Source organism: Hydra viridissima, unplaced genomic scaffold (assembly GCF_058129835.1).
Source record: "Hydra viridissima isolate aposymbiotic clone 2 unplaced genomic scaffold, HvirCarnegie_v1 scaffold_8, whole genome shotgun sequence".
NCBI classification, from domain to species: Eukaryota; Metazoa; Cnidaria; class Hydrozoa; order Anthoathecata; family Hydridae; genus Hydra; species Hydra viridissima.
In genome coordinates, this window is record NW_028324307.1 from 16,407,091 (window position 1) to 16,430,808 (window position 23,718).

The following is a 23,718-nucleotide window of genomic DNA, read 5'->3' on the forward strand; positions in this document are numbered from 1 at the left end:
TTTTGGTTTAATATATTTTTTTGTTTAAAACAAAGATTGAAAAAGTCTTTGTATTGTAAATAGTAAATATTTGTACAGTTAAAAAGAATCGCATGCCCTTTACGGTTTAAAAAAAAGAATGCTGTTAGCGAAGCTGCACTGTCTGACGTTAACCGCTTAGCCTGGTTACTCAGCGTCTGAAGTCGTAAGCTTACACCTATTTAAAGATGTACTGCGTTTTGTTTGTTAATGAAATCATATGAACTAATGTTGTTGTTTTTTTTACAGGTTTTAAAATATCTTTTATTAAAACTGAGTTTTAAAAGATTTATATAAAAACTTTGATTGATACAAAAAATATGTTTAAAAAAAAAAGAAGGCGGGAAAAAAGGGATTTTAACAATTCGTGGTTTTCTTGTTTTGCACCGCTGAAAATATTTTTAATATCACTTTTATAATTTTATGAATAAGATTGTTTTTTACATTTACAGATGTATATGGAATTTTATAGTAAAGAATTGTAAACTTGTGTGTCAGTTAGATAGTAATCTTGCATTTAATACGTTTTATATGCTTCAACTACAGCGTGTTTTTTCAAGAATTCAGATGAGTATTCTGTAATTACTCATCGAATTTAATTTCGTTCATTTTTATGTTAACTGTTACGTCATTACATCGTCATATTTTAAATAAACTGATATTTAGACATTGCTAAACTCAATTGAACGCGCAGTATATAGAACTAATCAGTAATTAGTCTTTTTGTTAGCGTTCTTTTCGTTATTATTTCTTTGTTACATCTAGCCCTTCTGTTAATCAAGTTTTTTTTCTGTTAATCAAGTTAATCAAGATTTTAGCCCTGGAAGTTAACATTTCAAGTCCTTGAATTCTCAATAAATTGAAACCCTTTTTTTAAACATACGGACAATCTTTAAGTACACTTTTTTTTGTTGTTTTTTTTTTTTGTTTTTAAAGAAATTAGTACTAGAAGCCCCAAAATTTTAAGAAATAATACTACTAAGTTATTTTTCAATAAGAAACTTATTTTGTTAAGACTTCGAGGAATATTTCCTAATTTGTGTTCTGTTCAAGGACAAATCAGAGGTTTACATTACGTTGAATGATGTTTGATGGAATTCAAATAAATTTAGTTGATTAACTGCAAAACACTTTATCTTGTTACATGTTTTCAAGTTGCATTTTACTTACTTTTTCTCTCTTGATAATCTGAAACTTAAGAACCTCATAAGAAACTTTTAGTATTAGAGTAAAAAAGTGACCTTAAAGTAAGAAACTGGTAATAGACCATTTGCTTGGTTTTCTAGTAATAGACCATTTGCTTAGTTTCTTATTTAAAAAAAGAAAAAAAAAATCGTGTATCACGTTTTTTAATCAGGCGGACTATCATTAAGAGCTTATTTTTTAACCAGCCGGACTATTATTAAGTGTCTATTTTTTTAATCAGGCGGACTATTATTAAGTGTCACCTTTTTTAATCAGGCGGACTACTACTAAGTATCACTTTTTTAATCAGGCAGACTATCAATAAATGTCACTTTTTTTAATCAGTCGGACTATCAGTTAGTGTCTTCTTTTTTTTTTTAAAAAAAAAAAGGCGGAATATCTTTTAGTATTTCTCTTTTAATCAGGCGAATTTTAATCTCTAATTTTTAAGTATATCTTTTTAAGTAAAAAGGCTTTACTTAAAATTATTTCCACTGAATGTCAATCATTAAACAGTTTTTAATTTGCGTTTAGATTATCTTTTAGTGGAATTTCTTTTTCCTTATAAATGGATTGTTATTTGCGAAATATTTGGTCCATGCTTTGATTATTTAGACTATATATTGAGTTACAGCAATCAGTTATTGTAAACATTCCTATAAAAAGTGTTTAAAATTTTAGCTAAAAAAGAGATTACGGATGACTTTCAAAGACTCTCAGGGTCTTTTTGAACAAACCCTTGACATCAGAAACATCCATGACGGCTTTATTGCTCAACTGACAGTGGTGGAAAAAGCTTTTTGAAGTAAGACTTGGAATCAATGAGTTTGCCCCATTATTCATCGCCATCAAAGCGTCTTCTTACCTACCTTATGGATAAAGATTCCGAAAAGTGAAGCGTCAGTTTCTAGTTTAAAAAAATCTTCAAGACATATATGACAATATCAAACTCCTAAATATACTAAACAAAAAAATATTTTCATTTGTCTAAGCAATTTTTGTTTCTGGTCTTTAGGCGTATTCTAGTGCAAATCTCAGTGCATAACGTCAGGATGCATAAAGTAGTCTCACTAAGAGTAAAATACTAAAATGGCCTCACTAAGTGTAAAATAATAAGAGCCGTTGGTTCGATTCAGTTCTTTTTTTAAAGAGTTTGATGCTTAAGTGAAAGAACTTAAAAAAGTGATCGCATTATAAAAAATGTGTAGTTCATTTTTGCAATATCAAAAGCTAAGTTGAAACTTTCATTCTTGATGTCTTTCTACCTGTCGAGTTACACTTATTTCTCGGAGTTGTAAATCACCTTTAAAGTCTCTCAAAACTATGGTTTAATTTTGTTGAGTTGCTGAGATAGCACACTTTAAACAGCAGCCATTACACAATGGCACTGGGCTAAAAATAAGTATAGAAAATATTGACAGAGTTTGATACTATTGTGAATGCATGCTTTGGAAATACCCTTGATAACAGTTATGCATGAAAAGTTACACAATTCAATATCTCCTACTAAAAAAACAAATATTACACCTAAAGTCAATTACGTTTTTCCTATTTAGAGAGAAACTACAAAAATATTTGGCAGGCTTTAACAGGTAAAGGTTTTTCAGATGAAAGATTGGGCTGAGTTTTTCAAAATCTTTAAGAAAACAATTTTTTGAATAATTTTTGAATAACTTTTGGACTTTATTTTTACTTTATAGAGAAGCAGATGCTTTTTTCGATTGATTTGTAACTTTGAACGTTGACGTTTATCTTGAGCTTTAACGTTGAAACGATAAATTGTAAATTTTGAATGATGTAATCAAGTGTGTTGATTGTTTCTTCTTAAAAATTCTATATTTATAAACACGTTATAGTTATTAGCATATTTGTAAATGTTACATATTATTTGTGTATGTTATATATTATTTGTATATGTTATATAGCTAAATGGTTGTTCGAAAAGGCTTTTTGCTTACAATAAAACATAAAAATGTTGACTAAAATTTACATACTGTTGATAATTTTAACTTAATTTTGAACAGGTAGAGTAAGTAGATATCGGATATCAAGGTTAATTCCCTTTTTTAAAATCGTGTAACCTTTGGAAAAAAAACTCAGAAATATTGATTATATAGTTTTACATAGTAAAATCTACTATTCCTCATTAGTTCTAAGTATTTTCTAAAGAACAACAGTGAGCATTAGTTCTAAGTATTTTCTAAAGAACAACAAGTATCCTAGTGGGCATAAATTTGTTTTCTAGACATTCTTTTTGTGCACACCTTTTTTTTTTTTGAAGATTTTACATGAAGCAACTAAACGCGTCATTTAGTTTTTAAAATTTGTTTCTAGATACGTTTTAAATGCGTGTTGAGCACGTGTTAAATACGTTTTTTTGATCACTGTCAAATGCTTATGTAAAAATATTTTTCATAAGCATTTGACAGTGATCAAAACAAAGCTTCTAAAAAGCTAATTATTTTGGCTGTTAAAATTACAAAAAAAAAAAAAAAAAATTTGTTTCAATAAAATATAATTGCTTGACGTAATATCATTTTACTGCAAATTCAATATATGACTCCCTTTTAATATTTTTGTTTCCAATTTTTTTTTGATCTTTACCTAATTTCAATGCAATAATTGCTATGGTGACAAACATCAAGTATGCTATTATTTTACACTAATGCTTATTGGTGTAAAAAAATTCACTATGACCACAATAAAATGAATTTCAATTCCAATTATTTCTTTTCCGTTGCGGAAAAGAATTTTTGTTATAAATTCTATAACTAGGAACCCGAGACCCGAACTCGGATCCGGGTAGTTGTTTCGGGTATTACCCGAATTTAAATATTTGAGTAATTACCCGAAAGTTATAAAATACCCGTTTCTTTTTAAATCGGGTAATACCCGATTAATTTTAATACCCGATACTTGATACCCGTAGAATACCCGATACTTGATACCCGTAAAATACCCGTAGAAAATACCCGTTGAATACCCATAGAAATACCCGTAGAAATACCCGAAGAAGTAAAAATAGCCAAAACAATTCAACTCAATTCATTTATTACATTGAATTACAAATAACAAAAAAAAAAAAAAAAAGATTGAAAATACTAGATCGCGCGAAAATTTCGGTACGAGGATCGGGTAATTTTTAAAATTACCCGAATTATCGGGTAATTTAAAAAATTCGGTATATCGGGTAATTTTATTACCCGATTTTCGGGTAAAGAAATCGGGTAATAAAATTACCCGATAATCAGGTACTTCTACGGGTAACTAAAGCTATTAAAATTACCCGTCTACGGGTACCCGCGGGTATTCGGGTCGGGTTTTCCCTCCCTACCTATAACGAAACATATAATTACATTTTAAAAATATTTATTCTAAACAAGCTGGCTACACTATTAAATCTGTACATAATTTGGTTGCATTCTAGTTAGGAAGATTACAACTTTTTCTCTATGAAGAAGTTCTCAGCTTTTTTTGTTTATTTGAAAAGTTTAAAAACTAAAAACTGGTGCCATGAAGCAACCTGTAATTGATACAACAATGTCAAAAAATTTCATTAACATTTTTACCAAGGTAACATTATTCAAACAACTCTTGTATAGCAGTGAACTAGGTTTCTCTCAAATCCATGTTCTAAGCCTGAAAAGCCTAGATGATTTGTCAAACTTTCATGACAGATAATAGCACATTCTGAGTTGTATTGTCTTTACTACCATTATGCAATAAATTAAAATGAACTATTACTATATTGTCCCTTCACTTCGTTTGAAATGCTAATTTTTTCCCTTATAATTTGATCTAATATTCTATAAGCTAAAGTCATCAATAATTTGATATCCTCAACTACAACCCATTTGTCCTAGTTGTAAAAACAGTGAGGAAAGTGTTAGACTTAATACAAGAAAAGCCCAATTTCATTTCTGGCAGTTAGGGCAAAAATATCTTAGGGCAGAACTACCACCTAATTTCAAAATTTTGATCCTCTTTGTATGAGAAATTTGAAACTCTTTATTGCTATTGAGTATTTTAGCTTACTCAATGGTTCGCATTAGATAAACAACTTGAGTAGTTGCAAGCACATAATATATATTTATAATACAAGAAGTTTAGTACAAAGTCTTAATAAAGTACTCTAGCATAGTCAAGTATAAAATTAACAAAAAAAACTTAAGAAAGCATGGCTAGCACACAATGCATTGCGGGGATACTATAAACCCGCTAGTTTATTATCGGGAAGCCGAACAGGCTTCAACAATCCCGCCGCCTTTGACCAGTAAAGGAATAGTTTTCTCATTAACGAAGGTGATAGTTATTATCTTCGCTTTGTTAGAACATTCCATAGGATATAGCTTATTAATAGGTCGACTAACTAAACACGATTTTCCGCTTTCTTGTATGTAATTAACTTTAGCAACTCGAACGACCCCATCGTTGGAATATATTAATTCTTTAACTCGTGCTAACTTCCACAACTGTCTTTTGCAATTATCGTTTTCAATTAATACAATGTCGTTAACACTAATACCATTACTACCATTATTTTGATTTGATTTATGGTATTCACGCAACTCTGTCAAGTATTCACTTTTGAATCTGCTTCTAAAATGATTCAACGTATTAGTTAACATACTGTTTCTTATATACACATCTTGTTCTATCTTATCACTTGAACTTAAACTTGATTCAAAACGGAGCTTATGACCAAAAACTAAGTGATTGGGAGTGAGTGCTTCATCGCCCTGGTCGTTATACAAATAAGTTAATGGTCGGTTGTTTAATACCATTTCAATTTCCGAAAGCAATGTTCGTACTTCTTCATATGAAGATTTTGAGGACTTTAACGCCTTTTTTAAACATCTTTTTGTCATTCGAACCAGTCGCTCAAACATCCCTCCCCACCAAGGTGCAGAAGGCGCATTAAATTTCCATTTTATAGAATGGTTAGCAGCAAACGATTGAGTTTCAGATGACACAAACTGAGAACCATTGTCTGAATAAATTATTTCAGGAACCCCCCGTCTCCCTATAAATCTACGAATACCCATAATGCACGCATTTGATGAGCAGTCAGCTACTAAGTCTAACAAAATTGAACGACTACTGCAACATGTAAACAAAAAAATCCATGCCTTATTTGATGTACTACCATTGTAAACATCTTTAACATAAAGTGGGCCTGCATAATCTAAAGCAACAGACTTGAAAGCGAAATCAAAGTTTAAACGACTTTCAGGTAGAGGAGGAGCAGGTGGGTAACAATAAGGTTTACTCTCTAGACGTCGACAAGTTGTACATTCTCGTATCACACTTTTTGCTAGTTGTCTACAACAAGGTATCCAATACTGGGATCTCAATGCATTAACTGTTTCTTTTACCCCATTGTGCTTGACAAGTTTATGAAAATGTAAAATTAATAATTTAGCAAAATAACAGCTTTTAAAAATAAAAATAGGAAACATAGTGTCATATTCTAGGTCAGCATTCTCGATTCTGCCACGACATCGAATTATTCCATCTTCAGTGAATAAACGAAGATCTTTTCGTAATTGTTTGAAACTATTTTCATCAGTTAGATTTAATTGTGAAAATTTAATCCACAGTCGCTTTGAGTTATCTATTTCTTCAGCTGTAATTGGACCGATCGTCATACTGTTCTTTCTTTTACCTTTTACATTATTGAGAAATCGCAGAATCCATGATGTTACTCGAAGTAAGCACCTATAATCACTAAATTTAGTAATGCTAATAAAGTCAAGATTAAGATTACATACAGAGTGTGCAACATTACATAAAACTTCCAGTGATTCATCTGAATGAATGGCATGTTCATAATATGGCCATTTGATATTAACATCATTTAAAAAATTGGGTCCAGAAACCCAGAGCTCATTCCTATATAACTTCTTAAGTGATGATCCTCGAGAAATTATATCTGCAGGATTTCTATAGGATTCAATATAATTCCAATTACAAATTAAAGTTAATTCTCTTATTTTAATTAATCGATTTTGTATGAACTGTTCATAGGTATTGTTCGTGTTAAAAATCCAATGCAAGCAAATGGTTGAGTCAGTCCAATATACTACATTAGAAATGTTATAAATTGGTATCAATTGATCGTAAATAGATGCTAACAATTTTGCTAAAAGTAAAGTCCCAGAAAGTTCCAATCGAGGCATTGTGTTTTTGCCTAATGGGGCAACCCTAGATCTCGAGGCCATCAAAGAGGCGCGACTAAAACTAGCATTAAAAAATCTAAGATAAACACAACACCCATAAGACTTAACACTTGCATCAGAAAACCCATGTAATTCGAACTTAACATCATTCATAGTACCCAACCCAGGGTTCATATACCATCGCGGAATTGCTATTTGGGAAACAGACTTGAAATCATTTAAAATAAGGTTCCAATCTGACAATAAATCTCCAAATAACTTTTCATTCCAACCTAATTTAGCAATACAAATTCTTTGAAATAAATTCTTACATGTTACAACTACTGGATTTATAAGACCTATTGGATCATAAATACTGGCAATGAAACTCATTACTTCTCTTTTAGTTGGAATTATTACAGCTAAATTCAACAACTCCTCAAATGAATAAATTATGGAATCTTCTTCCTTATTCCATCTATGACCTAAAACCTTTGTATTTAATTTTCTTTCAAAATTGTGACCGTTAATTTGTTTTTCAAATTCGGAAGAGTTAGACTCAAATTTTCTTAGGTGGAAACCACCTTCTTTTAATATGTCCTTACATTTATTAAAAAATAAACAACCTTCTTCGATTGTTCTACAGCTTGAGTTTAAATCATCTATATGTAAGGATTGTAAAAGTTTTGAGACAAAATTGACATCAGAGAGGTAATACTTCTCTGCATGATGAATCAATGTGGCGTTAAGAAGAAATGGTGTGAGGTAACACCAAAGGGAACTCGACATAAACGATAAGTAGCTAATTGAGATATAAACAAGTTTTTAATACTTACATTACTAACATCATCAAACCATATGAAACGTAAATAATTTCTGTCATTTTTATCAAGAGCAATTTGCAAAAAGGCTTTCTCTATATCTGCTATAAAGGCATATTTATTTGCACAAAAACGTAATAATATATTAAATAAAGATGTTGCTAAACTTGGTCCAGCATGCAAACAATCATTTAAAGATGGACCAGATAAAGAAGAACTGGCATCAAAAACCATTCTCACTTTTGTTGTAACTTTGTCTTTACGACAGACTGGGCGATGTGGCAAGTAATGCACACCTCCAGTATTCAAATTATATTATTTACTTTTTCTATGACACCAGACTTTAACTGGTCTACGATTATTTCATTATATTCATTTAAGAGCTCAGGATCATTCTTTAACCTTTTGAGAACTGTATTCAAACGTTTTGTACATAAACTATAATTATCACCTAATAATGGATGATTCTCTTTAAATGGCAATTTAACTGTATACAGACATTTTTTATAATCAAAATGAATATTATTCTTAAAGTGTTTGACAACAATATTTTCAACTCCTGAATTCTCTAGTTCCCAAAACTTTTTGACATTATTATTAAACTTTGAAATTTCATTAATAAATTCAGCTTCGACTTTTAAAGTATGTGTGGAAAAAACACTACAATTCTTTCCAGATGTGGTATTGACACAACCACTTAATACATAACCAACTGCTGATTGTAAAGCAACAGGACCTGTATCGCCACGAATTACTTTACCATTAAAAAATGACCAGTAATAATCAGCACCAATTAATACATCCACTTCTAAGGACCTACAATCAACATTACTATCACTTAAAGTGAGACCTTCAAGATGCTCAAAAGAATCAACAGCTTCTTCTATAAATTGACCACTAAGAGGAGCACATATGGGCTTAACAAAACATGTTACAGGTATTAAAGAATTGTTTATGGTTACTATTGAAAACTGAACCATATCTAAAGTTTCTGTTTGATTACCAAAGGTTTTAATACTTATTTGCTTCCTACCAATTGTGGTAAGAAAAAGCTTTTTACGTAATGATGGCGAAATATAACTGAGTTGAGAGCAACTGTCAAAAAGAAGTCGACATTTCTGTGTATTTTCCTTATTCTTCACAGTAACAATAGCTGTTTGCAATAATAATTCTTAGATTTTAGTAATTCATTGCTCGCAACAGATGTCAATTTACTGTTTGACTCTTTTTCATCATCAACATGAGAAGGAAACTTTTTAAAACACATAGACACATGATGCTTCCCGGAGCATTCAAAACAGCTGATTTTAGAACGACAATTACCAGACATATGGCCTGGCTTTAAACAATTAAAGCAACGCCTCTTCTCTCTTAAAATATTTCTCCTAGAACTTATATTAGTCACAGTTTTACAATTTTCACTTCTGTGACTATTGCTACAAAAAACACATTTTAAATCATATTGTGGCTTAAAGTGAGCACTAGAATGTAGCACCTCTGCAGTGGAATGATTAATTTTACCTTCTCTGTCTGACTGAGCTTTCTCCCTAGCTTGTAGTTCACATTTTAAAGCTTTTAAAACACCCCTTATATCCCAATTATCATAAGAATTAAACTGTCTAGTAATAATTAAATTTAATTCTTCTGGAATTTTTTGCATTATGATAGGAATTAATAAAGGTCCATACATAGTGGAATCTATACCTAAATTTTCTAAACTTCTAATTTGAACTTCAAGGTTGTCATGTATTCGACGTAACAAAGAAATATTGTTTATACTTTGCACTCTCTCTAAAGCAAGGAGTGACTTCATGTGTGATGATATTAAAAGTTGTTTATTACTAAACCTTTCTTTAAGCAGTTCTAATGAAGTGTTATAATTATCATTTGTTAAAGCTAAACCTGAAATTGTTTTTAATGCTTTTCCTTCAAGTAAGTTACGTAGATAGTTAAGTTTCTGTATTGGGGAAAGATCTTCATTATTATGAATGGCACATTCAAAATTTTCATAAAAGGTCTGCCATTCCTCAGGCTTTCCATCAAAGGTACATAACTTTAAAGGTGGAAGTCTAATATTATTCTTTCCAAAAGTAGATGTAGAACCTTGTACACTCCCAGATTGTGACTCATTGCTATTCTTACAATAATTATCATTAAACCTTTCAATTATTTTGATATTTTTCTTAAAAAATACAGAGAATTCATTGGCTAAATTCTCTTCATTTTGTAAGTCCTCATCATCTTCAATTAAATTTATTAATTCATCATCAATGGCTTTAACCTTATTATATTTTTCAATCAAAACTTCTTTGAAACTGCATAGTTCCTCTACTGAGTCACTACCTTGACTGAAATTAGTCATGCAATTATTAGCCTTTTCAAGTATGTTTTTTATAGCAATGATGGTAATGGTGCGAATACGTTTTTTTCCAGCAATACCTGCCATTATTACGAACCCTAAGAATGCTAGTAACAACAGTTTATTCAAAAAAAATTATGGCTAATTCTGATACAACCACAAACACAAATTACACACACACTATGTAATTTTTTTAATGCTAGCAAAAATACGCCCCCAGACAACCCCAAAACGCAGGTTAACCCCAAAAAAACAAATACAATGTTCATAAGTACTTAACTTTGACAATCTCTCTCTCTCCGTGGGCTCCAAATATTGAGTATTTTAGCTTACTCAATGGATAAACAACTTGAGTAGTTGCAAGCACATAATATATATTTATAATACAAGAAGTTTAGTACAAAGTCTTAATAAAGTACTCTAGCATAGTCAAGTATAAAATTAACAAAAAAACTTAAGAAAGCATGGCTAGCACACAATGCATTGCGGGGATACTATAAACCCGCTAGTTTATTATCGGGAAGCCGAACAGGCTTCAACAACTGCTACATCTATTAGCAAACTCAACCTCACCATCATCAAAACTTGATTCACTTTTAAATATGTATCCAAAATTCATATAAGGGAAAGTTCAACCAGTAGAGCTACGCTGAATCTCCACTGACTGAACTGGTTCTCAAAGATTAAGCTGGATTTCTCTAGAATCTTGGTACATTAGGCTTAAATCCTCTCTCCACTATTCTTATAATCATCTTACGCCAAATATCTCCTTGCTAAGATGCTAGTCTCAGATGTTACGAAAGGAACTATACATATTAGGAAGAACAAAAAAAAATAAGAATATTTAAATTTATCTAGACAAGATTATTTCATTAAGATTAATCTTTTAAGAACACTAAAAAAACCTGAAAGTCTTGTTTTTAAAAACGGAGCCAATCTGATGTTTCAGAACCCTCTTTGGAAGTTTGTTCTCAAGAATAAGAAAGATCCAATCATATGCTTCTTTAGAGGAGTTTGGTTTTGCACTATCTATTTAACCTTCTTCAGTCCAAGAAATAAAATTGCATTCCGTATAAAAGATAGACCTTCCATTCCTCTCATACGCCTTCTTTTTAAAAAAATGTATATTTATTTAACGGAAATATGCAAACTCAATGCACTTCTTTTTTATTATTATAAGTTATCAATATTACTATCTTGAAGTATTATAAATTTTTGAGGAAGATAATTCTAATTAGAAATCTAAACAAGATACTATTGTAATAACTAACCAACCAAAAGCAACCATTTTTATTTTACTCACAACGACCAAAAATTAAAAGACGCCAGTCGACCAAAATATGTAAAGGTAAAAGAGGGGAGGGAGGGGTTTACAAAAAAGGGGAGAGGTTAAAAGTCAGGTAATGAAAAGGTTACAAAAGAGTTAGAAGTGAGAAAGACTTTTATCAGAAGAAAAACAAATTCTCAGTATTAGAATTTAAAGAAGAAAGAACGCGCGTGAAGAAAAGTACGCTTAATATAAATAAGTCAGAGTGCAACCATTACACAGAACTAGGAGGCATCCCCACACCCTTACACAACCAATTATTTCACAGAAATAAATTGTTTGGATATCACTACATAGTTTATGTAGCCATCACTAAAGTAAAAGCCATACATCGTAATATACAGCTTACTTTCAGAGGTCATTGTTGAAACTGACATTTATTATGATATACAATAGTTTTAAGAAGCCAAACAAAACTCCAACGCCTTAAACAAGAAATAAAACATAAAAAATACGTAAAACGACTCGCCTCACAATTTCAAAACTAATGAAAAAAAAAATCAGGAACAGTAAAAGTTGTGCTTCAACATGTGAAAATAACTTTTCCAGTATCTTTTCCCAGTATATTTAAAAACCCTATTATAATGAACAAACTTGGAACTATTACTATTACTAGAATTGATTATGTAATGAAACTAGTTTACGACGAGCGAGTTCATTTTTTCTGTTTGCGGAATTGATTTTTAGATTAAAAAGGAGCTCGCATATTAAAGTTGTTACGTTCTTTTTTATTGAAAGCATAATACTTATGTACTATTTAGCGAGAAAACCTGTGATAAAAAGTTTGAACATGGGTGACAATGTGCACACTCCTAATGAATATTTATGCTTTAAGTTGTAATGAGCAACTCAAAGTACCAAGGTTCACTTAAGTCTTTTTTTTTTTAATCTAAATTTTTCAGATTTTGAATATCTGATAAATTTTACATTCAAAAATGCCGTATTATTGTGTGTAGAAAGTTTGTGAGCTGTAAGATGTCCTGAATGCCGTTATTTTTGTACGGCCTCTTTTTTTTGGTAAACTTCTCATTTGCTTTAAAGAAGCGTGGATTGAGCTTGGTAATTTAGAACTCAGGTCTCTTAGTATTTATAGCTCGAATAAATCTAAGCTAAGTCTTTTCTGCACTTCTTTCATGCCGTAATGAACCTAGTGCACCTCCGAAACATTCTGACACAAGTTGCTGACGCGATGTTTACATAAACTCTTAATATAAGAAGCTCGAAAAATAACAGTATAGGGTTTTATTTTACTAAAGCTGCAACATTAAAAATGCATGAAAATCTACTAACTTACAGTAAGAGGTAAGATATTTGAACAACTTAATGCTCGGTTTGGTATTCAAATTCATGTTAATTCACCAATGATGAGTTTTCTATTATCATCTTTCGGGGCTGACTTCTGATGACTTAATGACTCTGAGGTGCCAAACCATTTGGATGTACTGTGTGTATTTAGTTACATATTAAACCGACTTCAATGATGACACCGATGACGATATGAAATCATCCATTAAGGTTTTCTTTTTGTTTGGTTACTAAGATTATATTGAGGCATTTGTCTGAGAAAAGTCTAAATATATTTTTATAATGCTGTGATGATAAATATTGCCGCCCCAGTCTAACTGTGGAGTGATGAAAGGCTTTAACTGAGCATTTATTATTTCATTTTGAATATGCACAATGCATACTAGTTTTCTGAAGCTATGGAAATTGAGAATCTACAACTCTAGTTTATAGAGTTCCTCTCAATTTCCAATATTAATTTTGGTCCTCTAGCATTCAGAATTCAGAATTTACTGTGTGTTCGTTCGATCATTTACACTTTCTGCTTTTTTTATTACAAGGTCTTCCTATTGTATAATGATGAATATTAGAATAGGGACATATGATTTGTTTGAATTTGATTATTTATTCAAACTGAGTACAAAATGAAGACTATTCAAGTATCAAAGTTAGTTATCTTTATGTCCTCTTTTCTTTTTTAGATAATCTGTAGAAGAGAGAACTTGTTAGCATCAACCTCCCCAAAATTCAAAATACTTTCACTAAACAACAGGTTAATAAAAAGTTTACATGGTCTTATGATTAATGCAATAAGCAGAAATAACTGTTGAAAACACATTGCTGCCTTCCTAATGAAGATTCATGTGGCTTGTTTGTCTCTAAGTTATAAAAGATTTTTTATTACTGATTAGTTTACATGATGATAACTTAACCGCATCGCTCTGAAATTTAAAATGTAGTGAAATAGTTACTCTGATTAGGTTTTTAAGTGTTTACTAGTGATTAGAACCAAGCTTTTCACATACAAATTATGCTGAAATGCTCAACTTCCATGGCTATGAAGTCAATTCTACTTTAAAGGATATTGTTATCATTGACATAGAATATCTGTCAGAATTAGCGATTCTGATAGCTCTGTTCGTGCAAGTTGGGGCTTCTTTTCAATGAAGTATATTTCATTTGCAATGTCAAACAGAAATTTTACTTTAACTTCAGTTAAATGTATATTATTGTATATTCCATCTTCTTTCCACAGCTACTATGTAGCAGTTACTGGAGAGATAAACCATACAATAAATATTTAAAAAATAAAACCTGCATTTTAAGTGTTATCAAATGATGATTGAATTTGAAGCATAGTTCATCAGAAACTAAAATGTTGAGCTTTATTTCGCCCCTATCTGATGGTAATACTTATTTCAAATATTTTGAAGCTCTTAGTTACAATTGATGTGAAAATGGTTTCTGAATCAGATGATTACTATCTCCACCATCACCCATAAGCTGATGTGACTAGAGAGAAATAATTGTATTTCCTAATTGAAGTAGCTAATGATGAATTATTCTAACACCATCTTTCGTTTGAGATATTCTCTGAAACCCTTATTAGACCTGAAGCTACTTTTGGTTTATTTGCTTACCATAGCACCTCTTAAATACCTGATGATAATCAAGACGGGCGGACTGAATACTATTCATAGTATATGCTGAATGTCTTGTACTGATTATAGTCATAATTATATTAATATCGGCCTTAACATTTCTCTAACTGGGTTCAACTCCCAGGAATGTTAAAACATTCTAGAGAACTTCGTATTTTTTAGATTTGCAATTTTATTTGATCTAAGCTATGATTCAAACTTTTTTTTCAATAATTAGAATAAGCCATATGGATTTTTATGTTAATACTGCAATGAGACTGAGTTGAACTGAAGCCATTTACGTATTGTCGACAAAGTAATGTTTTATGATATAAGATATTTGCTCAGTGAATTTTAAAGTTTATTGAGAACTTAAGTTTATACAAGATCAATCATTTCTGTTTAAACTAAAAACAATCGTAGTTCTAGATGTGCCATTCAGATTTATGTACTTAAACTTTGCGACGTTTTGCTATTGACAAATATCTCATCTTGCAGAAGAAAGATTTCGAAGCCTGGTCTATGGTAAGAGCTTGTAATAAGCTTCTAAAAATAAGATCTTATTTCAAACAAAATTAAAATTCACAAATCGAGTGGAAGATAGATGTAAATGGCAATTCCATATACATACACGCTATATATTTACAACAGGAAAGACTACGATAGTCTTAAGATACGATCATCTTTAAAATTCAGTTGATGGGATCCATTCTAAAGTAAGGAACGAATGAGCAATAGCTTGTCCCGAAAACCTTTTGCATTACTCGTGCACTGGGTCGCATGCATACTACATATTTGTATTATTCTTGGGTCACATCAAGTTAGTCGTCTAATTAATGTTACGGAATCTTTCAGACCGTTGAAGATGATTTTAGAAAAAGGAATATTCCGACATTTTAATTATTCTAATCACTAGGACTACCGGCCAAAATCTATTCCTACTTTTACCAAAGCCAGTCATAATAACTGGTCGACATACCTAGTGACTGATTTTGCTAAACATTTTTTTTATGGATTGGCTCTAAAAATTACTAAATATAATTTCTAGCGTAAATTAAATCTAAATGGAGTGTTAAAAGGGCCAAATAAAAAATAATATTGATAATGAAACCCAAATAACGGCAGTTTCATTTACATGATATAAATTTTCTAGTCTAATTCAAGTTAAAGATAAAAAAAAAAAAAAAGTAAGCAATAAAATTCTCAACGGTCATTACAAAACAATTACTTTTCTCTTTTTTTACAAATGTTTTTTCGACTAGTACATTTCCCATATATTTTTACCTAAAATGTTTTATTATTACGGCATTGACTAACTTGAAACCATTTTCGCATCATATGTGCACTGATGTTTCTTACATTTTTCGACTGAATGATCAATTATTGGGTCCTTGTGATTACTGGCAAGCTCATCTGTAAATTGGAACAAACTCTTTTCTTCTGACCTTTGCTCCAGCGGTTTCTTTATACAACACCCACGCATCTATACAAGCTATGTCTAAGGTGTCGGAAAAAACCTGCAGATGCCATCTCCTTGAACTAGATTTCACTGAATATTTTCTGGCCATTTTGTCAGACGCATCCACTTCAAATCACTGATCTCAAAATACAGTATTGGCCATTAATTACAATCCATCATGTTATTGTTGTATGGATATAAGTTTGAAATTACATATTTTAAAAATCAAAAGAGATTTTTTCTTCGACTTTTTTTTATTCAAATAAATCAAATATTTACCATATAAATTTATTGTAAAGTAATAATAAATAAAAGAATTAAAAACTGAAATATTGAAATGAAAACAAGTGTTCATATGTATCAAAAAAAAATGTGGCCAAAATAAACAAACCACATCAACAAAAATTAACTAATCATAAAAACAAAAATAAATTAAAAAACACAAAAAATAAAAAAATAAATATTTTGTTGACAATCCTTTAGCTTTTAAGCATTCATTGAGCCGTTTCGGCATGGAATTCACTAAATTTTGAGTAATATCTTTTGGAACATTTTTTAGTAATTTTGTTACTTCTTCTTTCAGCTGGTTCAAATCTTTTATTTCAATTTTACCAAGATTGTGGTCTAACCAAGACCACAAATTCTCTATGCAATTGAGATCTAAACTATTAGCTGGCCAAGACATGACTTTAATGTTATTTTCTTCAAACCATTGCTTGCAAATCTTAGCAGTATGACATGGAGCATTATCTTGTTGGAAGATAATTCCCATGTCTTTTCGGAAAATGTCAACAGAAGGCATCAAATAATTATCTAATGTCTAAATATCTTTGAGAATCAAGCCTTCCATCAAATAGTTTGAAGCAACCGACACCTTCATAGTTCATGCAGGCCCAGATGCCTATAATGCCACTACCTTGTTTTGTTCTATACATAGAACAATCTGGGCGCATTTTTTCATGTGGCGTTCTTCTCAGCATTACTCGGTTTTTTCTTGAATCAACCTCAATGTTCATTTCATCGCTGAAAAGAACGTTGTGCCACATGCTCTAAGACCAAATTTTATGAGCTAAGCACCAGTTTTTCCTTGCTTTCTGATATTTTTTTGATAGACGTGGTTTTTTGCAAGCAGCTCGCCACATGTAATTATGATTTTGTAGTACTCTTCTAATTGTTCGAGCACTAGCATGTGTTGTGTTTAAATGTTTAGCAATTTTTCTCATTGAGATGTTTCGTTCATTCATAGCTATGATTTTACATTTTTTCATATTATCAATAGTTTTTCCAGTCATTTTGATTTTTTTATTGCTGAAATGTTGTAGTTAATTAGATACTAATTTTTATATTTCATTTTACACAAACTTTTCGAATATTTACAACAATTTTAAAAAAATTCTCTGACAGTAATTATTAAGTTCGCAAATAAGTTCAAAGTTTTACTCAAAGACAAACGCAATTTTGAAAGAATTTTGAAATAATAGAGTGGATTGTTAATTTTGGTCATTAAAATTTTTTTAGATTATGAGGTAAGTGTTAAAAAAAACCAGATAATTAGCGCATCGATTGATACTTTTATGAATATCTATATTTATTTTAAAGAATGATATTCATCAATTTACACTTTTTATATTTGAAATGAGTCAAACAATCATTGATTTATTATCAATCAAAGTCAAATGATATCCAAAAAATCATGGTGGATTGTTATTAATAGCCAATACTGTATAACTGGATAGCGTATACGGGAAATTTTTTGAAGCCAGTTTTGGCCTCCCAAGATGACGGCGGAATCAACGAATGGTGATATGAAAATTATAAAATTGATGATAATCAAGTTTTATTTCTTAAGCTCAAATATTGATAAATATAATTTTCTGATAAAATTCTAGTTTTTTTATTTAACATAAGATTTTTTTCATAAAAACAACGGAATATTACATATTTACATAAATTTTAAATACAAATATTTTTTTATTTAACAAAACATATTCTTACAATAAGTTGTTCTATAATAACTTTCTGTTTTTCGTTTTTTAGAATAAATAGAATGAAAATTCTCAGTAAAACTAAGTACAAATTTTAATTTAAGTTTGCTAAAATTTAGTTTGTTAAATAATAGTGAAGAAAAAGTATTTGGTTGTACAGAAATCTCAAATTTCAAATAGTTAGCATTTGTTATATAATTTATGTACCTTTTAGTTCTTAACTACCCAATCTGTGTGCTAGAAGGTTAACTACACAACAGCATGGTAGGCAGCTGATTTTATTTTTAAGATAAAACGTTTTTTAGGCATTAGTTTATCAGATAGGCACTACAAAATTATAAATGTTGCATGAACTATTAGCTGAGCGCTGTGATTACATACAACTCAGAGGTTCCTTCTAGAGTTATTACATATATATATATATATATATATATATATATATATATATATATATATATATATATATATATATATATATATATATATATATATATATATATATATATATATATGCAAATAAATGGTTATCAGTTATAGCTGAGTCAAACATATGACAAGTTTGTTCATTAATTATTTTTGAGTAGTTAACTGATCTCAAAACAGCACTAGAAATGGCATTTGAATTCCTATTTCATTTGGAAGGTGGCCATTTATTGAGGCAAGCAACCTTTGGAAACATCTTTAAGTTTTTTCGCATATGATAACAACACTCTTGGTTGGTTTAATTAAACCTCCTCTGTCTTTGAATTTTAAAGAAGTGGTTTGTTCGAAATGGTAAAAAAGTTCTAATGCATTCCAACATTTAATGCAGATGGTTTATAGTAAATTTATGTATCATACATTTTTTGATAAGATACATAATGTTGATAATGTTTGAAAACATACAAAATATGTTATCAAAAAATTCCCTTAATAAGTTGTTTTGAATAACAAATCAAAAACAATTGACTCACTCATTGAGAGCTGGAATATTACAAAGAATAATATATAAGTAAAATAAACATATATTAAAAAATAATATTTTGTATTTCATATTTTTATTAAATACTATATCTATTAATTACATTTATGTATTAAATAATCCTAGAAGGAACCCCTGAGTTGTGTGTACTCACAGCACTCAGCTAATAGTTCATGCAGTATGTACAAATCTGGTATCTTGCTACAAAAATTGAAAATATAAAATTTGTCAAAGTTGTAAGTAGACCCCACTGCCGCTTACCATACAATCATGTTATAAACTTTCTAGCACACTGCATTGGGTAACTAAGAACTAAAAGGTACATAGATTATGCATAAATATTACTTAATCGTAAATTGCACTTAAAAAGTGTATTGAATATTTTGTACCTTAGTATCTAAATAATTACTTTAATTGTATTAAAACTTTATTTCATAGTCTAGTTTTTCTTTCAAAACTCTTTTTATTTTCTTTAATGTTTCTGTAAAAAGCCTTATAAAATGTATATCAATCACCGCTAAGAGCTCCGATTGCCGCCATCTTGGGAGGCCAGTTTTGGCTTCAAATTTTTTTAAAAAAGACAACTGAATACGCTATCCAGTTATATTTTGAGATCAGTGACACCAAAATTGGTCTTGTTGTAGTAAGCAACTGTTTCGGGTAAACGTTTCCCGTGTTGATTTATAATTACCGATTTATGTCTTGTACTCAATACTATGACCTTTTTAGTTGGTTTGCTTTTGTAAATGGTGAGGAGATTACGTTTAGATCTGAATAAAATAGTTGAAAAACAAGGCATACTATCTTTTTTTTGTTTGACTAATCTTGGCAACTCCTTTTTATTGTCGCGTATAGTTCCAATTATTGCTGTTTTTTTAGCTAACAACTTAGAACCCAGTGGTATACTTGTAATAAAAGTTGTCAGTTGTAACTCAATCGTCCTTTCATAATGTAGGGCTCCATAAATTTCATAACAACGAATTCCCCAAGAGGGGTTGACTTTTCTCTGTCCTCGTCTTTTCCTAGATATGAAAAGCCCTTTATTATATATTTGGTTTTCACATCCACTGCTAACCAAAATTTTATCCCAAACTTATCCGGTTTGTTAGGCATATATTGCGTAAACCTACAGCTTGCTTTTGTTGGAAGTAACTGTTCATCAATCATTATATTTTCGGCAGGTTTATAACAGTTTTGGCTATTATCAATAAATGCATTCTATGTCATAGAAATTAGGGCGAATTTGTCAACAGCCAACCTCTGGGTTCTTACTGTCAAACCGTATGAGCCGCAAAACTTCCGTAAAATTATTCCTGCTTATACAGAAGTAATGAAATCTGGTCCCTATTTTTCACTCCACAAATAAGAGAGTTTCAAATATTTAGCTTCATATGCACCACGAGCATAAAGAATGCCAATAAAGCCTAGTAATTTTGATTTGGTTATTGTCTAAGGTTGCCCTAAAACTCTCTTAGTTCCTCTTCCGTACACGATCGAATGTACTCTATCATAAGATTGCTTATGAACAAAGAAAATGCACTACTACATTTGCCTTTCACAATATGTTTTTTTGAATGTCCTGTAGGACCGGCCAGATCTTTGAAAATATTATGAATCGGTTTTCTACCTGGTTTACAGCCTTTCAATTTGTCTCAAAGAGTGCCATCGGATGCAATTTTTTTAGATTTCTTCTTCTTCGCTTTCATCTTCAGACGTTGAAAGTTGGGTACCCCTTTTTCTTTTTCTTGTATTATTCAAATGTTTATATTATTTTCTTTTTCATCGGAAGACTCATCTTCATAATCTTCGTAATCGCTCATGTCTTCGGCAATTACATCATTTTCACCATACGGCCCATTTTTGGCATCAACTAGCTCACCTTCACTATCATACATTTCATTGTCTTCTATGTCGGAACATTCCTCAGGAATACCATTTATTTTTTCTAATAATTTCGTAATATTATTTGGAATACCCATTGATACTAAATCAAAAATCAATCATGAAAATGGGGAGAACTCTGAGGAGGCTACTAACCGATAGAAAATTATATTTTTTTCTTATCTTACAGATAAAATGAAGTTTCAATCCACAAAACAGTAATATAAAGTCAAAAACAAAAATTTTTCACAAAAATTGCACAAAGATGCACATCGAATGAACATTAACGAATAAATGAGAAAAGTTTATGTAAAGAAAATCAGTAGGTAGACAAAAAATGGAAAAAATTGTTTTGCCTATATCTTTACTTTTATGTCTATAACTTTGATATAGACCCATATTTGAAATAGTCTAGACTTTGAGGCACCAGTCATTTTGACTGGTGGCGGTATAAATAGGTATTGCACTAAATAACTGTAATAGGAAGGTATATTAAAAAAAAAACAATTCACTAAATTTATTACTATCAAATATCTAGAAAAGTCATGCAGTTGTTGCAAAAAAATATTTATTCGTAATGGGTAATTTTCTTGCTTGAAAATTGAAACCAGTCATTTTGACTGGGTTGGTAGTTCTAGTGTTCTTCTAAAATAGTTTGACAACTAAGAAATAAGCCCGAGACCCCGGATCATTTCTCAGTTGAGAGTTGTATCTCAGGTTAGGTAATCAGTTTGATAGGGTAAGAAAACTAGTCCTTAACATCGGTTAGGTGCTTGGCATCAAAATTTTTGGACATCAAAAATGTGTAATAACCTTGCTGGTATTGAGGAATAACGCAGATGACCGTAAATTTTTAACATTACATCCTGAAACCAAAGAGTACTGGCACCCTAGAGGTTTTCACATCAAGGAGTCAGCCTGAACATAGTGACAGTAACTAACAACTAATGACATTAGAGAAGAGTGAAGTGCAAAGAACTATTTTTATTTGTTATTTCCCAAAAGATAGTGATATCAATACTAACACTTCTATTAGTTTAAGGCAATTCATCACCATGATGTTGCTCTAACTCCTGTTAAAATTGAATCCGTCATTTTGAAAAGGACTAGAGTCCGCTAAAACTAAACGATCAATAAAAATTCTCCTTATTAAAATAGTCTACAGTGCTTATAAAACTAAATATAGGAGTAGATTAATAAAAAAAACTAAATTTTGAGAGTTTTATTAAAAAAATAGAGATTTTACAGATATTTTTAATTTAAAACCTCTTTACTCATGCCTTTTTCGAAAAGAATTATTTTTTGTACATACAAATTCGAAGTTCAGAAAAATTCTTAATGATCTTTTATTTCTTGGTATTCGTTGTTGAAGTAAGTAAGGCCATGCCAAAATTTCTGGATAGGAGTTTTGATACTATACTGTTGAATATTGATTATATATTTCTGATATTTTTTTCATTAATTGGCACTTTGGAAGCATATGTAGAAGTATTACTTGATGGTAAAGGCGGCTTAGTACCTATCCTTTGTAAGAACTGGAAAACATGACTTACTACCCAGCGGCCAAAACACCGTGACAATACGCGTGGTTTCTATTGCCTTTTTAAAACCCGCTAAAACAAAAAGAATATCACGTTTCAAATATCAGTATTCAATCCGAGAAATAAATTGGCACTATTTACCGAAACACAAATTATAATTGTGATATAATTTATCGAATATTCTGTTTTATGGATGGTTTCACTGTTGCAGAATCGTAATATGATATTAAAATAGGTTTTCGTAACGGTTATGAAACCAGTAATAAAAGCATCCGACGTTTAAAAGTTGATATGTGCTGCTGTAATTACACTACGCGCGGAAGCAAATCCGGAAAATGGAAATTGACGCAGTTTCCTAAAAATCTTTCAAATATAGCATTTGAGCGGTTTTTTTAAATTAACGTATTTGAGGCATTTTTGAAAGTACAAATTGAAGTCGAAACTTTTGTAGAGCAGAGTGTTAAATGAGCAAAGAAGATTTAAAATTATAAAGTTGTGTTTTCTGCAAGAAAATACAATTTTTATTTTCTCAACAGTATACTAAGAGTACATTAAGGGAAATATTTTTCAAAAAAATATGTATACATATGTTAAATAATTACAGTTTTTTTAAGTATTATGTGTGATTGAAACTTTAGCATAAACATGTTTCAAAATTTAAGAAAACTTTCGTAAAATCTACGTATATTTGGTTTACGCTTGGACTATTTCGTTCATGTGTTTAGTCAAGATTTAAGTTCCATATTGAAACCTCAATAAACACTTGTTTGAAACTTCACAAAAACATGTTAAACTCCAGTAAAAATTCCTGTGAAAACAACGTGTGTTTGGTTTACGCATTGATCGGGATGAACACGTGTCTATAAGGGTTTTAATTCACAAGACCAGGGGTCACTACTGTAAAACTCATCAGAATTCACGACCATTTCATCTGAAACCCGCTGAAATGAGGTATTGCTACTATAAACATATTTTTTTGTAATGCCCGCCAATTTAAGCGTAAAAACCCGATAAAACTTTACGTCACTTTTGTGTAACGGAAATCGAAAGTCCGATAATTTTAGGTAGCTTTTTTTTTAACAGTTTCTTGTTTTGAAAA

General features: G+C 30.5%; 2 protein-coding genes, 1 long non-coding RNA gene and 1 other non-coding gene across 4 annotated transcripts; 2 read left to right on the forward strand and 2 right to left on the reverse strand.

The window, feature by feature from the left end:
• Positions 1 to 5,429: 5,429 nt before the first annotated feature.
• On the reverse strand, positions 5,430 to 8,416 carry LOC149885349 (uncharacterized). The gene is made up of 3 exons (XM_090094669.1): positions 8,134 to 8,416; positions 6,661 to 8,023; positions 5,430 to 6,525 (listed from the first exon to the last, which is right to left on the reverse strand). Exons 1-3 carry the CDS (start codon positions 8,414 to 8,416, stop codon positions 5,430 to 5,432), a joined length of 2,742 nt encoding a protein of 913 aa, XP_089950795.1.
• A 71-nt stretch (positions 8,417 to 8,487) lies between these two features.
• Positions 8,488 to 10,628, reverse strand: LOC149885350 (uncharacterized). Its single transcript, XM_090094670.1, has 3 exons — positions 10,377 to 10,628; positions 9,398 to 10,319; positions 8,488 to 9,335 (listed from the first exon to the last, which is right to left on the reverse strand). The coding sequence occupies exons 1-3, from the start codon at positions 10,626 to 10,628 to the stop codon at positions 8,488 to 8,490; spliced, it is 2,022 nt and encodes a 673-aa protein (XP_089950796.1).
• Positions 10,629 to 12,983: 2,355 nt separating this feature from the next.
• Positions 12,984 to 14,948, forward strand: LOC145195181 (uncharacterized). Its single transcript, XR_013848144.2, has 2 exons — positions 12,984 to 13,170; positions 13,854 to 14,948. It is a non-coding gene; the product is annotated as an uncharacterized LOC145195181 (long non-coding RNA).
• LOC145195443 (small nucleolar RNA snR60/Z15/Z230/Z193/J17) lies at positions 14,479 to 14,564 on the forward strand. Its single transcript, XR_013848195.2, has one exon. It is a non-coding gene; the product is annotated as a small nucleolar RNA snR60/Z15/Z230/Z193/J17 (small nucleolar RNA).
• Positions 14,949 to 23,718: the final 8,770 nt, after the last annotated feature.

What these genes read in the sequence shown, in the direction of transcription:
- LOC149885349 (XM_090094669.1), bottom strand. Translation starts at nt 8,416, where the DNA reads ATGGTTTTTGATGCCAGTTCTTCTTTATCTGGTCCATCTTTAAATGAT. An exon ending in TTTATGTCGAGTTCCCTTTG is followed by an intron (nt 8,024 to 8,133) that starts GTGTTACCTCAC and finishes CCTTACATATAG; the next exon opens with ATGATTTAAACTCAAGCTGT. An exon ending in GACCTAGAATATGACACTAT is followed by an intron (nt 6,526 to 6,660) that starts GTTTCCTATTTT and finishes ACCTTGTTGTAG; the next exon opens with ACAACTAGCAAAAAGTGTGA.
- LOC149885350 (XM_090094670.1), bottom strand. Translation starts at nt 10,628, where the DNA reads ATGGCAGGTATTGCTGGAAAAAAACGTATTCGCACCATTACCATCATT. An exon ending in ATTTAGCCAATGAATTCTCT is followed by an intron (nt 10,320 to 10,376) that starts GTATTTTTTAAG and finishes AATTATTGTAAG; the next exon opens with AATAGCAATGAGTCACAATC. An exon ending in TGATGAAAAAGAGTCAAACA is followed by an intron (nt 9,336 to 9,397) that starts GTAAATTGACAT and finishes TATTGCAAACAG; the next exon opens with CTATTGTTACTGTGAAGAAT.